Here is a 14,073-nt window from a genome sequence, read left to right on the forward strand (position 1 = left end):
GCTTGTGGACACCAAAACACCCATGGGTCTGTTTGTCCGAGTTGGATCACATTTTACACTCGTATGTCGAATTGTTAGAAGTGGATCGTCTCCATGACGGCATCTCAGCCTTCATCCCTCTGTCCACGCATACCAAGACATTCCCATCTGAGGCAGGTTTATCATTCTGGATAGAGGGTAATGGGGGGGGGGGGGACAAAAAAAAACGTTTTTGTTTTTACTGAACAAATATATATATATAAATATAAATTTTTCATGAGTTTAAATAACATCTAAGACTTTGTTTGGACATATTTCTCTCATTGTATTCACAAATGTTTAAATCAGGACCAATGAGCACTTCTCCTTCGCCATGATAATCCATCCACCTGACAGACGCTGTGGCATATCAGGATGCTAATTAAACAGCATGATTATTGCACAGGTGTACTTTGGGCTGGTTAGAATAAAGGCCCACTGTAATATGTGCAGTTTTTATCACACAACACAATGCCACAGGAATTTATACAGTATATTCCACCCCAGGTCACTACCGGAGTCTCCTGGCCAATTGGGAGGGTTTACAGCCCTATATAAGAACAAACAAACAAACAAACAAACCCTTTTCCATACTTACATCAATAGTGGTCACAGATGCAGACCATTTCCCTGTTGTTTCCTTCCCTTTAGTTTTCTCTTGTAGTCCCAGTTTCCCCATAATCAACTCAATCCTGGACATGATTGCTGCTACAGAGCTTTCAAGTTGGAGAACCTGCCTGGCCAATCTGTCATGGAGTGAAACGTTCAGATTGTGGTTAGCATTCATGACATTACTGCATGAGTGTGGGTGGGTGCTCACTATGATGGATATATCTTTAGGGTTCGGTTATTTCATGTTGGATATGGCATTCACACCTTTCTATATATTGTTTAGCCGATCATGGGATTCTTGAGTTTCAAGAATGAAGACCCAGTCACGTCACCCACCCCATCCTCAATAGCCAATCAGCCCATGACATCTGTCAAAACATCAGTGATGTCATACTTGCTGATGTCATCGCTGATGTCATACTTGCTGCTGTGATGTCATCTCATCTGTGATGTCATACATGCCGTCTGCTGAGCTAAATCACTGTAGAGGACGTGTGCAGTATAGGCCTATATAGCCTATACTTCCGGATTGTTCACCTCAGTGGCTGGTCGTTTCTCAGGCTGATCGTCTTCTCTGGAGCTGTGTTTCGCCCCACCCACCTCCCCAGTCCACCACCAACGTCTTAACTCCTCAAGAATTCCCTACGGGGGGGGATTCTCGATCCTAATCTAAGCTGATGCCCTCCTCTCTCACCACAATAGGAGCGACATCTTATCATGGAGTCATTACACCAAAATTAGTTGTCATGCCATTTGTGAATAAAGCTTGCTTGTTACATTTTACCCACTGGTCTCTCATGATTGAAATATATGTTATGTAATGTGAAGATCTTAGCTGTCACAACTGGATGATGGTCAAGTAATCTGAACTCTCTACACACCTTTGAAACTGCTCTTGCTCCACCAAGGTTTGAATTTGATCGTTCTTCTGCTCATTCGAATTCATGGCAGGTGCCTCCAGTAAACCTTTACCATAATCTATTCCAAGATTGTTGAGTTCAGCACTAAGAGCATCCTGAGGCAAATGGAAAAAATAAAATAAACATTAATTTGTAGACATTGGTCCTATTGATTTAGAGTAAAGAATAAATAGCCCTTAGTATGAAAATGGCATGAAATTGTAAGTTTTATCTTGTAAATGATGTAGTCCACAAACCCGCTTTTCCTCCAGCTCTGTCTTCATCCGCTCTTGCTCTTCTTGGTCTAGAATTTGGTTTCCGTCACGGTCAAATCGTGAGAAAGCTGCAGAAATTTCATGGTCAGCATGCCCCATCCTGGAAGATCATCAGATTGGTGAGGGTTACGTTTCATGGCTCTGCTTAATCTTGGTTCATGATATTTTCTTTGGTTTATCGATTCATAACTTACTCTTTCAGGGTCTCTCTGAAGTCCTTGAATTCAATTTCTCCAGATCCAGACCGTAGTGCTTTCTGGACATCTGATATTTTCTCCTTTTTAAGTTTCAACTTCATAAATGTCTTTGTGTAGCTCTGAATTGAAATGAAATGAAAGAAGACCATTTTATTTAACGTTTGGTAATATATAGATATACTGTATATAGATGTAAGGTGTATCCTACCCCTACCTGACTGACCTCCTCATCCCCCATCGCCCCTCCCGTACACTCCGTTCCTCTTCTACTGCCACCCTCACCATCCCCCCATCCAGACTCAAAACCTACGGCGACCGTGCTTTCTCCCGCGCTGCACCCCGACTTTGGAACTCCCTCCCCCAGACCGTCCGAGACTCTCCCTCACTCCCCACTTTCAAAACCCGACTCAAAACCTACCTGTTCTCCCAAGCCTACAACCTCCCCTACCCCTGACCACCTCCTCCAAACCATAGCTCCAAACCATCACCCTCCCCCCCCCATCACCCTCCCCCCCCCCATCCCCCCCCTCTTCCTCCCTCCTGTTATCTTCCTCCCCTCTGCTTCTCCATACTACCTGCCCTGTTCCCTGTAACTGTTGCCTGTTACTTGTATCTGTTGCCTGTTTTGTTCCCTGTTGCTTGTCTCTTGTTCTCTGTTAAGCGTCTTTGGGTCTGGAAAAGCGCTATATAAAATAAATGAATTATTATTATTATTATTATCCCCCCTTCTTTTTGACATACATTTGATTGATTTGATTGCTTTTACCTGTTTGATGATATCGGTAATCTGCAGCTCATCTTTCTGTGATGACAGCTCCTCCTTGACCTCAGAATATGTGTCATTGATGATTGCCAAAAACATGTTCTAGGGGACAGATCCATGAAAATGTATGTTGGGTGTGTTCGTCTTTATCCCTTTTAAAAGCAAGTGTGTCTTGTGTAACAGAACGACTTACCAGTAGAACAAAGAACACAAAGAACACATAGGTGACAAAGTAGATTGGCCCAAGAACTCTGTTGGCACGGTCAATGGCATCGTAATCAAAGTCTCCGAGAATAATCCTGAACTGTGTGAAGCTTCAGGTAGACAAAAGGAAAATAACTGATTGATTAGTTCATGCACAGACATCCTATCAGAATCTTTGCTTGTGGCCCTCTGTGGTCTACGCCTCTTACATGCACTTGACGAAGGTGCTGAAGGTTTCAACCTCTGTTCCAAAGAGCAGATACCCGAGCTGAGCATAGGCGAAGAACACGATAAAGAACATGATGGCGAATCCCATGATGTCTTTAGCACATCGGCCCAGGGTGGAGGACAGCTGAGTCATGGTCTTATTAAAACTGATGTACTTGAAAATCTAGAGGCACAAGAGGAAAACACTCACGCTTTGGGACAATGGAACAGCCAGAGACATGTTCTTAATTACTGAGAGACGCTTGTGTTGGAGCGGAAGATCTCAGTGCTTTACCTTTATCCAAGCGAAGAACAAGTTCACTGCGTTCATATTGTTGTATTGTGTTTGCCAGAATGCCAGAAATTCGAAGTCTGCGTAGATATCAGGTTGTTGCAGCAGTTTTCCAAGTAACTTGTCCACTTTGATCGTACGGAAGATATTAAAAATGATTGCAACGATGGCAAGCTGAGAAGGAGAAAAAGGTTATTTCACTGAGACATGTACTTGGATATATATCATCTTTGTGCAAATAAGACGACGTCTAAAGCTCTCTCACCAGTATGACGACAATATCCAATATGTTCCAGATGCTTTTGAAGTAGGAGCACTTGTGTATTCGCAGCTCAAGAATCTCCTCTACCATGTAGTAGAGGATGAATAAACAGAAAACCGCCTCACAGGCGAGGATGAAATAATCCCAGGTGCTGATGTAGCGAATCAGTTTGACTGTTCTTATTTGGTAGGAAGGGATAGCTCCACCAGTTGCTGGGAACTCAACCAGCAACCTACAAGAACAGGTGGTTATTTGTTGGTCAACCAACATTGGATTTCGTAGAGCTTTATAAATGGCAGTTGATTTCAGAAATTGTTATTTTTTTAATATTTACCTGATGACACAGAACATGTTGATGTTAGCATTGTACGTGGAGAAGTCAGTGAAGACTGCTCTGGTTCCTCGGTCTAGCCACAGGTTGTTGGTCAACTCTGCCAGTGTGGTGACACTCTCCTCCTTAGTCCGACCCAGATCCTGGTAGTAGCCTGCTCCACTGTATGTGGTTAGCAAGCCCCAGTGAGCAGAACCCTTGATCTCCTTCTCTGTGTGGTAATTCCATCTGGAGAGGCAAACAAACAAAAGCTTACAACAAAATATATAGTCAATCTTCTTACTGTAATTCTTCGCATTTCATACCCTAGTAATCTGGCGAATATCCATATCAAACACCAAAACAAAAATGGTTGTCTTACGCAGTGCCGTTGATGAGGCCAAAGTTAAGGTCATCCTCCTTCTTGTCATTGTAGACGTCAAAACATCCGGTGATTTCATCTCGGAAGTCTTCGTGGACCTTACAGGAGTTGTTCTTCGTCTTGATCTGCCTCATCCTGGGGACGCCCAGCAGCATGTTCTCATAGTAGATGAAGGACTGGTCTCCAGTGTCCAGAGACTGGTTATTGTACCACTTTGTCCAGTAGAGGCCGTCCAGCAACGGGCCCTTGGCATACTGTTCAGATACGGGATGGGTGCAGTTTGAATTGTATGCAGCAGAATTGTCTCATAATGGCACAGTAATGAACGCCACAATCTGTCATCTTCATCTTTAAATTATTATCCAACTTCTTTCTTATTCATGTTTTCCTCACTGATTTAACAGCTTAATATTTCAGTGGTGAATGAATATAGAGCTAACTCACAATCCAGAAGTCAGCCATGGTGTTAATGGACTGAAACTTGACCCCGCTGTCACCGGCTGTATTCACAAACAGGTCCGTCATGGCTTTCGTGTAATAGTAGGTGCTTGAGCTGGTCATGCCATATGTCACTGAAAGACAACGTCATCACATTGTTAACGGCCAAATCATCGATTCATATCAGGCTTTGCTCAGGACCCGGCTCTAAACGTCGCTCCATTCAAATAGTCCAAGATAAGTCGAACAGACACGCAAGGCCTTATTCAAGACTTGTTCTGTAGCCGCATTTATGTCACAGCAGTCTAAACAGAGCCAGATTAGAGGCTGTAATTTGTTTGAAGAGAGATCGCATCGGCCCGACGCAAATAGCCTCATCAAACAATGTAAATCCGACCCAGACAAAGGCAACAAAGGCTGTGGCCAGTGCTCTTATCGGTGAGAGGCAAGAGAGCAGTTCTCGTTCCCTTTCACTCCTAATGTTCAGCTGGACAATGGCTTTCAAGCAGGCGGGATGGGGCTGGCATTTATAGTCGGCATTAAAGCAGCCGATGGTAAATCAATACTCCAGTCTTATACAGTAACATCCTGACAAAATATGTGTAGTTAGCAGTGCGCATTGGGAATACATCGCAATTCATTTAATGTGCTTCATAAAGTGCCCAAATTCACCTCCAAATTCTCTTTATGCACTTATTCACATCATATTTTCCCATTTATGTGGGGAGTTACTTGCATGACTGAAAAGATTGATTTCTCTTGTGTGTAAACCGTATTTGACAATATTTACAATAATAAAAGAATTGACAATAATACATTTGACAATTTTCATGGTTTGTTTACCAGATGCCAGATGGGTGGCGGTTACTATATACCTGTACAGAGTAATCTCAGGGTCTTGAAAAGTATTAACAGTTGATAAATCACTTTAGGGAAAATGAAGGCACTTAAAAAGTATTAAAAGTTCTTCATGGTCATTTGATGAGGTACATATTAAATTTGGTAGCCGATTGTGTTAAATGGGCATGCCATATATCGTCTCATATCGATCGCAGACCCCTGAATATGCATATAGCCTACTCTGTACTGTATGACAATGCAATTAGTTAATTAAATGCAGGAAAGTATTTATGTATGGGTACATTTTGTATACTTAATATCGCTGCTTTCCCGATGTGGTAAATTCCGACCCATGCAATACTACAAGACGAGTTAAATGCTAACAATTATTTGCAAATACTATTTGACTCAGGGCTGATTACATTGTCAAATATAATTTTGTAATGGATGAGTATCAGGATTGAGTGCTATGACTTGAAGTCAATTTACAAACCTGTAGTAGGCCTTCTCCTGTGGGGAATTTCATAGCCACAAAAAGCATATAACACACATTCATGAATGCTCTCTTATCTCCCTTAGTATGTCTAATGTGTTAATCTTCTATGTTATCACTAAAGTAATACTTAAATAACTGTAACAGTACTTAGTGGATGTTTCAAATGATTCTTGCCCATGCCACTAAATAGACATTCATAGTGAAAGCATTACACATTTGGGATGGTATTGATTGATTGTAGACTTACAGAGGCAGATATCCACCAGGAACACCAGATAAACCAGTAACTCCCTTAGCGTGGTCCGGACAAACAGCTCCCTGTTGTCTGAGGTGTTTTCAGTCAGCGTTGTGGCCCACAACCCTGCAGAACACATGTTTGGCATGGCTTGGTATTATTATATTGGGAAGACAAAGGGCTATCATGCAGAAGGTATAAGTTTGACCTCGGGTCAAAACAAAACAGCTGGTATTCCTAGAAAAAGGCCAAATTTGTTTAGCCCACAAGGCGCGGAACGGGTTCCTACCTTTGATGAAGGAGCAGCAACCTCTGCGTTTCTTTACCAGGCTTCCGTCCAGGGATTCTGGTTCCTGTGGGAAAGGGCTGGGGGTGTCCAGTTTGCACATGCTCTCGATGGAGCCCTGGAAGAGAGGCTGGGGGTTGTAGATGCTGACAGCTCGGGGCAGGGGCGGAGGGGAACCGCAGTAGCCCTGGTTCACCCAGGCCCCGTTCCCCATGCTGTCCAACTCGCACTCCACCTGCCCGGTCAGGTGGCTTTCGGCCCGGTTGTTCAGGCACTTCATGCTGCGATTCACCTGGACCTCTCCGTATGGGCAGCTGGGTGTCCAAATGAAGCAGAGTAGTCCAGGCAGCTTCTGGACACCTGCTGGTGGGATGACTATAAAGAGCCGATGACATAAGCATCGTTGAGGGAGGAGCTGCCGGTCCTCTGTTGGGTGCTGCTGTGATTTTGAGATCCTCTCTAATAAAATGATAATAACACATCTGGGTTGTACTAACATAACACTGATGTTTGTCTTACTGTTCATGCCTTCTGTGTGTGCGAGGGCTTTTGGCATGTATTTACACAAAATAATTCACTGTCCCTTGACCTCATTTTGACCTTTGGTCTAATCTGATACCTTGCTGTTTAAGAATGAATACGCAGTCCTGAACATATGTCAAAGGGAATATCTTAATCTCCTTTCATTGCAATTTTCACTGTCAGTTGCCTCTCTAATCAATGTTATTTTCGAAATAGGCAGTATGAAACATGCACAAATAGTGTGTAACCATCCTTGCCTCCTTTTCTCACCACTTTATAAACCCCCCAAAACACTAATTGCAGAAAGAAATGCTGGAGATATGAACTATCCTACCAAGTTTAAGACACTACACAACTACAGATGGTTAAAAAAGTAGATCCCTCCAGACAGTTCCATATCCCCATCCGTTCATTCACTGTAAATCTCTTGTAGAAAGATCACATACAGGCACACCAAAAGCATTCTGTGATTCACCAGGTAATACGATTTGTTTAGGATTGAATCATGAACATACTTTATTGCTGGGGGAAAATAAGTAATTCTAAAGATACAACACATTTTAATTTTGCACCAGGAAGTAAAGGCTGACAGACAGCGCTGTGCACGGGGCATCTACTTGTTGAACATTTTAATTTTGTTTGGGACTCTCAATTGCCTCCATGCTGGGCACATTGTTGTCACGGTTGATCACTCACTCATCCAGTAAATTGAAATCAATTGATTAGATGCCAATTATATTTTCTGTTGCCAACTGTTTAGGGCTTGTGACTGAATTAATGAAGAGTGTAATTGCAGTGTCTCTGATGGTCCCCACCTCGTTAGCGTTACACACTTTTGACTGCCAGCTATTTGTATTTGACATGCCAACTGTCAAAAAGCATTTATGCAACCATTCAACATGGCATCTGAATCATTATGACCATCTGTATCAGTGTTTGCCACTTCGTGCGTAGGGCCTACTCTCCCCTCCCACCGCCCCACCAACCCTTTTGCACCAATTATCACACACAGACACACAGACACACGGCACGCACGCACGCACGCACGCACGCACACGCACACACACACACACACACACACACACACACACACACACACACACACACACATATAATATAGGCTATATATACATACATACATACATACATACATACATACATACATACATACATGCATACATACATATATATATATATATATTTCATTGTTCTTGGTTTCGGTCATTGATTAGTTTAACAGAAATGAATTAATATTTGTTGTATTCTAAAATGCATTTTATTTTATTTATGTGTTTTTGCGGGACTGGAAGCAGCACTAAACCAAACATTGAGTTGAGTCCACATGGGCATTGATATAAAGGCAACCGACCTAATCAAATTAATTGTAGGCTAATAAGATGTGTATAGAGTCGCCAGCAGTTGGACAATGCAATTAACCCATTGATATAGATGTCTTTTAGTTAAAACAGATTAGAGTTTGGGTCCAGCTATGGATGTTCACGCTTCAGCGGCTCCGAACAGAGCAATTACACACAGCCATTACTCCACAATAGAGTTTAATTTCTGCTCCTCTGTTGAAGCTGTGCAAGGATCTGGCACACAATCGGCTGTGGCTTGTGCCACGAAGGCAACCTTTTCAAATTTGTAACGATCACTTTTCCGGTGGCTTGCCATTTAAATTTGTAGCCGCGTGGCTCTTAACAATGAACAGTTATGTGTAATGTGTTATATAGCTTTCTATTCCATCAGTATAATTTAATTGAATACATTTCAGTGAGCATGGGGATTGCGTAATGATTGTAAACTGGTCAAAAAAGGAGTCCATTTTATATGTTTATATTTTGGTCCCCCCATTGACGCAATGGTGTCTTATCTCAGAGAGCAGGGACTCTGGACAAAAGGATGATTTATTCCCCAGGGTGCAGAGCGAGGCAGTGCAGTGTACATGACCTGGCATCACTGCTACTAAGAACACACACACAAAGCAAAGGATGTCCTGTAAATCACTTGACAGCCCCTGTTGCAATACAATATTATATAAAGGAGACAAGTGGGCTGAGATGCCAGGGGCCTCTAATTATGAGGCTGCGGCATCCCTCTGAAGTTTGATGAAATGTAAGCTACTGTGTAGGCTATATTCACCTTCAGATTTGGCGAATATAAATCTTTCCAGAATGCAAGAGGGGGAATTTTCTTTTGTCAGCAATAGAGTTGTTTAGGGTTTGCCCTAGGGCAGGGGGTCATTTCAAAATGAGTTTGAATCCACAATTTTAAGAGAAATAATAGACTCAATTATAGACCAGGCAGATTTACTCCAATGAAGAAAAACAAACCTTTCATAAAAATATTTGTTTTTGTTTTATTTCAGATCAAAACTAGAATCAAACAAAGATAGATGTCTTCATGTGAACAGCAACATCTTGCAAGTCTACATTTCATGCCTAGAGAACATTATTTACACATTAACAAAATAGATATTGTTACTTATTGACTGGAACTACGAGGCCACTATTTTTGAGAGACCACAATGATTTACTCAGTATCCATTGAAAATTGCACATTTTAGGGCCGTATCAAAATAATTGATAAAAGTACATTGTCATTGCCTATCATTTCAGTACAATCTAATGGTCATACTAATAACACTAGATTTCTTTCATTGAACCAACCATCACACTTGCTAAGTTGCTATACCTTGAACAAAAGCTGTCCAACATTGTTGGGTTTACAAGCACAAACAAGTAAATTAAAGATTTTAAATTGACACAGAAACCTTTTGCATTGTCAAACAAACACTAGGTAAATGTGACAATAAATAAATGCAATACAAATGTATTTACTTACTCCTAGACTGTAGGAAATAACCTGTGTTGTTATGCAAGCACATTAGAAATGTCCACATTGTCACATCTGACAACATGACTGATTGTCTCGCTGCATCCCAGCAGTTCATGTCTGGACCTGATGGCCGTCGAACTGGTAGGAGAACGCTGAGTGGATGTACTCCTGCTCCCTCATCAGGCAGGAGTAGTCGTCCGGCTGCATACAGTCGAACTGCAGGTCCAGCCACTGCCTGTGAGGAGCGCTGTGCCTCCTAGCGTCCGTCAGGATGCGGTTGAGGGCCAAGATGTAGCTGAGGGCCATCTGCAGGGTCTCGTACTTGGACAGCTTCTTGTCCTCGCCCCACTGGGGGACCACTTTGCGTAGCCGGTCAAAGGCTGTGTTCAAGCCCTGCATCCTCTTCCTCTCGCGGGCGTTGGCGGCGTTCCTTCGCCGTGTGGCCTTCTCTGGGCTCTTGGAGTCCGATTCTGAGGACTCTGATCCAGAGTCGGTGCAACTGAGTTGACGGGACATCATGTTTTGAGAATAGTCAATGTTGTGTCCGGTGAATGTCCTCAGATCTGCTGGGCCGTGGCCACAAAGACTCAGCTACAAGTAAATAGAGAGGTCTGAGAGGTTGTCAGTTCCAACTTTTCTTGGAGGATTCTTCAGAGATCTGGGGCTGTGGAGCAGGCAGCCTTGCTACTGTCCAAGCTGTTGGTCCTCAGTGTTCAATGTCAGATATAAGTCCCAGATAGTGGATAGTCTTAATGGCAGAAGAGTCCAAGGTGTCTATGATCTTGGAGACACTGAGGGAGCAGCTTTTATAAGACATGGCAGATGAACAGGTGGCAGCAGGTGGAGTCCCTGACCCCCACCCACCCCCGGACCACCCCACCCCCATCCTCAATATTGCTCATAGAGAAACACACCCATGCCTACTCGTAAACACCCACACCCACTCTCAGCAGACACACACACACACACACACACACACACACACACACACACACACACACACACACACACACACACACACACACACACACACACACACACACACACACACAAAACCTTAATGAAATTCCAATTATCCTGTGCTGTCTATCTGTCCATGGCTTCACCAGCAAAAGTCTACCATCTGGTAGCTGGTAAACTTGCTACAGCTGATGGTGTTGCAGCTCTGCTCACAATATATGAGGTTAGACAGTAATATTTTGCAGTTTAGTTCACAATCGCACCAGTGTGTATATGTATTGTGAGTAGCCTCTCTTATTGTCTATGCTCTCCAATTAAATTGAAATAAAACACTTGAAATGTAACTGCTTGGTGGTCAAATATTGTCTCATTGCATTACTGCAGGTATTATAATTGGTATTTCTTTGCTCAATGTTATAAAATGAAAATAATATACAAAAAGAATGACAACATCCTCTAAAATGTAACTATTTTATAAGCAACATAATGTCAGTTAATTGTTGTGCTACTTTCATGCCAGAAATAATTCTGTCAGAGGAGGTCTCATGTTTCAAATGGTGAACATCTCATTTAAAAATTACACTCCAAAAAGAAATCTTGGGAAAAGCCTTGAGCACACACACATTACGGGAAGGTTTCATTAAGTTACATAAGACACTAGGAAATCCCCCTTTCACTTCCCTGTTCTGTTGTTACTGGTCTCCTTATGATAATAACCATAATCTGAGATTAGCCTGAGGCAACAGAAGTGTAAGTGAGGCCTGTAACCTGAGGGATTTTAACAGCACATCAGCTGTTTCACTGGAGAGGATTAAGGTTTCCAGCAATATGGGACAAGATGGCATACAGATTACTGCAGCAACTGAGACTCAGAAAGCAATACATGTACATACAGGTGAAATAAAACAAATTTACATATTTTTCATATACTTGATGGATTAAAAGTACCTCTGTCTCTAAGTGTAAGAATATGAATCACAGTATGTGGTATGCATTATGTACTGGGGGACCACATGTAGGCTACAATAAATAATTGATCTGTCTGATGATCCGAGGAAATGGGACAGACAGAATAATTTGTCTGTCTGTCCTTTCCATCTGCTAGCACTGAATTTAGTCATTCAAGAGGAGGAATTACCAACACACACACACACACACACACACACACACACACACACACACACACACACACACACACACACACACACACACACACACACACACACACACACACACACACACACTTATGCAGCACTACATGCACATACATTCCGTATACACTCTGCTGTTGTAAAGCACCCAAAGCCAGACAATAACCTGACAAAGAATATAATCTATCAAATATACTACAATATCTCAGTTACACTTTCTAATCCAATGAAATTGTATGTTCATCTGTGGGAAAACCTGCATAGAATACTATTTGAATAACTGAATGTAGACTATATTATCATCCACCCTCTGCTGTATTTTGTGATGTGATTTATTATATGAAACGTCAGTAAGAAAGTGTAACTCGTGTCACAGTGAACTGCTGACAAACCCAAAGCTTGGGGTGTAGAAGCAGGTTATGAATCATTAATTACCATCGACCATCAGAGGCCGACAGTAACGCCTTTCCCTGCTATTGGGACACAAGCTGAGGATGTCTGCTCATTTTGGGATGGACTGGTTAGCTGTGCAATTAAGCATATAATCCCATCTACCAGTTGGTTCATTGATTACAGATTGATGTAGTTGGCCAGCTGCTGCTTGTCTTGTCTGAGGGTCTTGTCTCAGACGTTGCCCCGGCCCTACCGTGTCTCTTCCAGCCTTGTTTTGCCACTCCCTCATATGATTGGCTTGTCTTGTCTGAGCAGCACCGGTGTCTACGCCGTACCCTCTGTCAAAAGCCATATGTCACAACATGAGGAGTGACCCGTCTGCTCGGGATGGTGTCAAATATCATAAGTCCAGATACATGGAGCGCTCCTTATGGAGAAACGGAGATTAAGGCACGCAGCGTATGTTTCAGCCTATAGGAGAAAGTGTAAAAAAGTATTCCCACTGTATCTTCTGTTTGACTTGATCAATCTCATCATCATCATCATCACATACTACTGGTTTTGAAACTCATTTTAGGTGTTATGTTACTAGACAACTACTACATCTGTAAAGATCATATACTGGGCTATTAAAAGGACATGTTGATGGTTACTAAATCAAGACTGTTCAATGCCTCATAGCAACATCCAGTGGAAGTAGCAGAGCTCTAAGGGCGTAATTAAAGCTTACATTGACACTTTATCTCCCCAAACACTGGATTTTGTTATTATTACTCTCCCAAAGGCATTCTCTCCAGACCCTGCTGATACTTATAACACAGCGATCTAGCAGTCAGCTAGCAAGTAGGCCTGGCAGCTGGTCAGATGAGGCTGGGAGTGTAATTAGGCCAAGTAAGGTGATTGTAATTTCATGCCTATTTGAACTCTCTTCCCTCTCTAATTGGACTGATTAGCAATGCTTAATTGGCTCCCGAGCTTTGCCATTTGTACTGCATTTGGGTACCAGTCTAACATGATATGGCTCTTATTACAAAACCAGCTCACAGTAATGACTACCGAACAATTGAATCTTTTTAACGTATTGCCAGAGTATTATACCACCTGTTTTCTTTAATTAAAAGCAATATTCTAAAACAAGAGTTCAACATTATGAAGTGTTTTCATGTTAAGCAGATCAGCTTCACCACAGTTGCAACGGGGCAGTGAAAACGGAGTCACAGAAAGACTGCAGGCGCTGTCCAATCAGCGGGCAGATATTTGTAACTACCTGGTCCAGAAAAACAAATGTAACACTTATGTTTGAATAAATATAACTTTATTCTGAAAGGGGGGAAATACTATTTTACATTGTGCAACTTTACATCAGTTGAATATGTGCTTTAAAACGTACAATATTTCATTCAGTATTTTTTTTTATGTTGACTTGGATTTATCATAACATATGTATCAAAGTTTTATAATAACCTCTATATTTCAGCTGCTGGTGTGATTTG

General features: G+C 42.1%; 2 protein-coding genes across 2 annotated transcripts; both read right to left on the minus strand.

The window, feature by feature from the left end:
* Nucleotides 1–46: 46 nt before the first annotated feature.
* pkd2l1 (polycystic kidney disease 2-like 1) lies at nt 47–6,996 on the minus strand (the record flags this gene model as incomplete). The annotated part of the gene is made up of 15 exons (XM_083658306.1): nt 47–166; nt 617–764; nt 1,512–1,645; nt 1,787–1,904; nt 1,999–2,120; nt 2,768–2,866; nt 2,958–3,078; nt 3,178–3,359; nt 3,471–3,641; nt 3,733–3,961; nt 4,064–4,288; nt 4,422–4,675; nt 4,866–4,993; nt 6,443–6,556; nt 6,720–6,996. 15 exons carry the CDS (start codon nt 6,994–6,996, stop codon nt 47–49), a joined length of 2,442 nt encoding a protein of 813 aa, XP_083514432.1.
* Nucleotides 6,997–10,187: 3,191 nt separating this feature from the next.
* Nucleotides 10,188–10,595, minus strand: atoh7 (atonal bHLH transcription factor 7; the record flags this gene model as incomplete). Its single annotated transcript, XM_083658307.1, has 1 exon — nt 10,188–10,595. One exon carries the CDS (start codon nt 10,593–10,595, stop codon nt 10,188–10,190), a length of 408 nt encoding a protein of 135 aa, XP_083514433.1.
* Between the last annotated feature and the right edge of the window lie 3,478 nt (nt 10,596–14,073).

This window comes from Poromitra crassiceps, assembly GCF_964638095.1.
Source record: "Poromitra crassiceps genome assembly, chromosome: 22".
NCBI classification, from domain to species: domain Eukaryota; kingdom Metazoa; phylum Chordata; class Actinopteri; order Beryciformes; family Melamphaidae; genus Poromitra; species Poromitra crassiceps.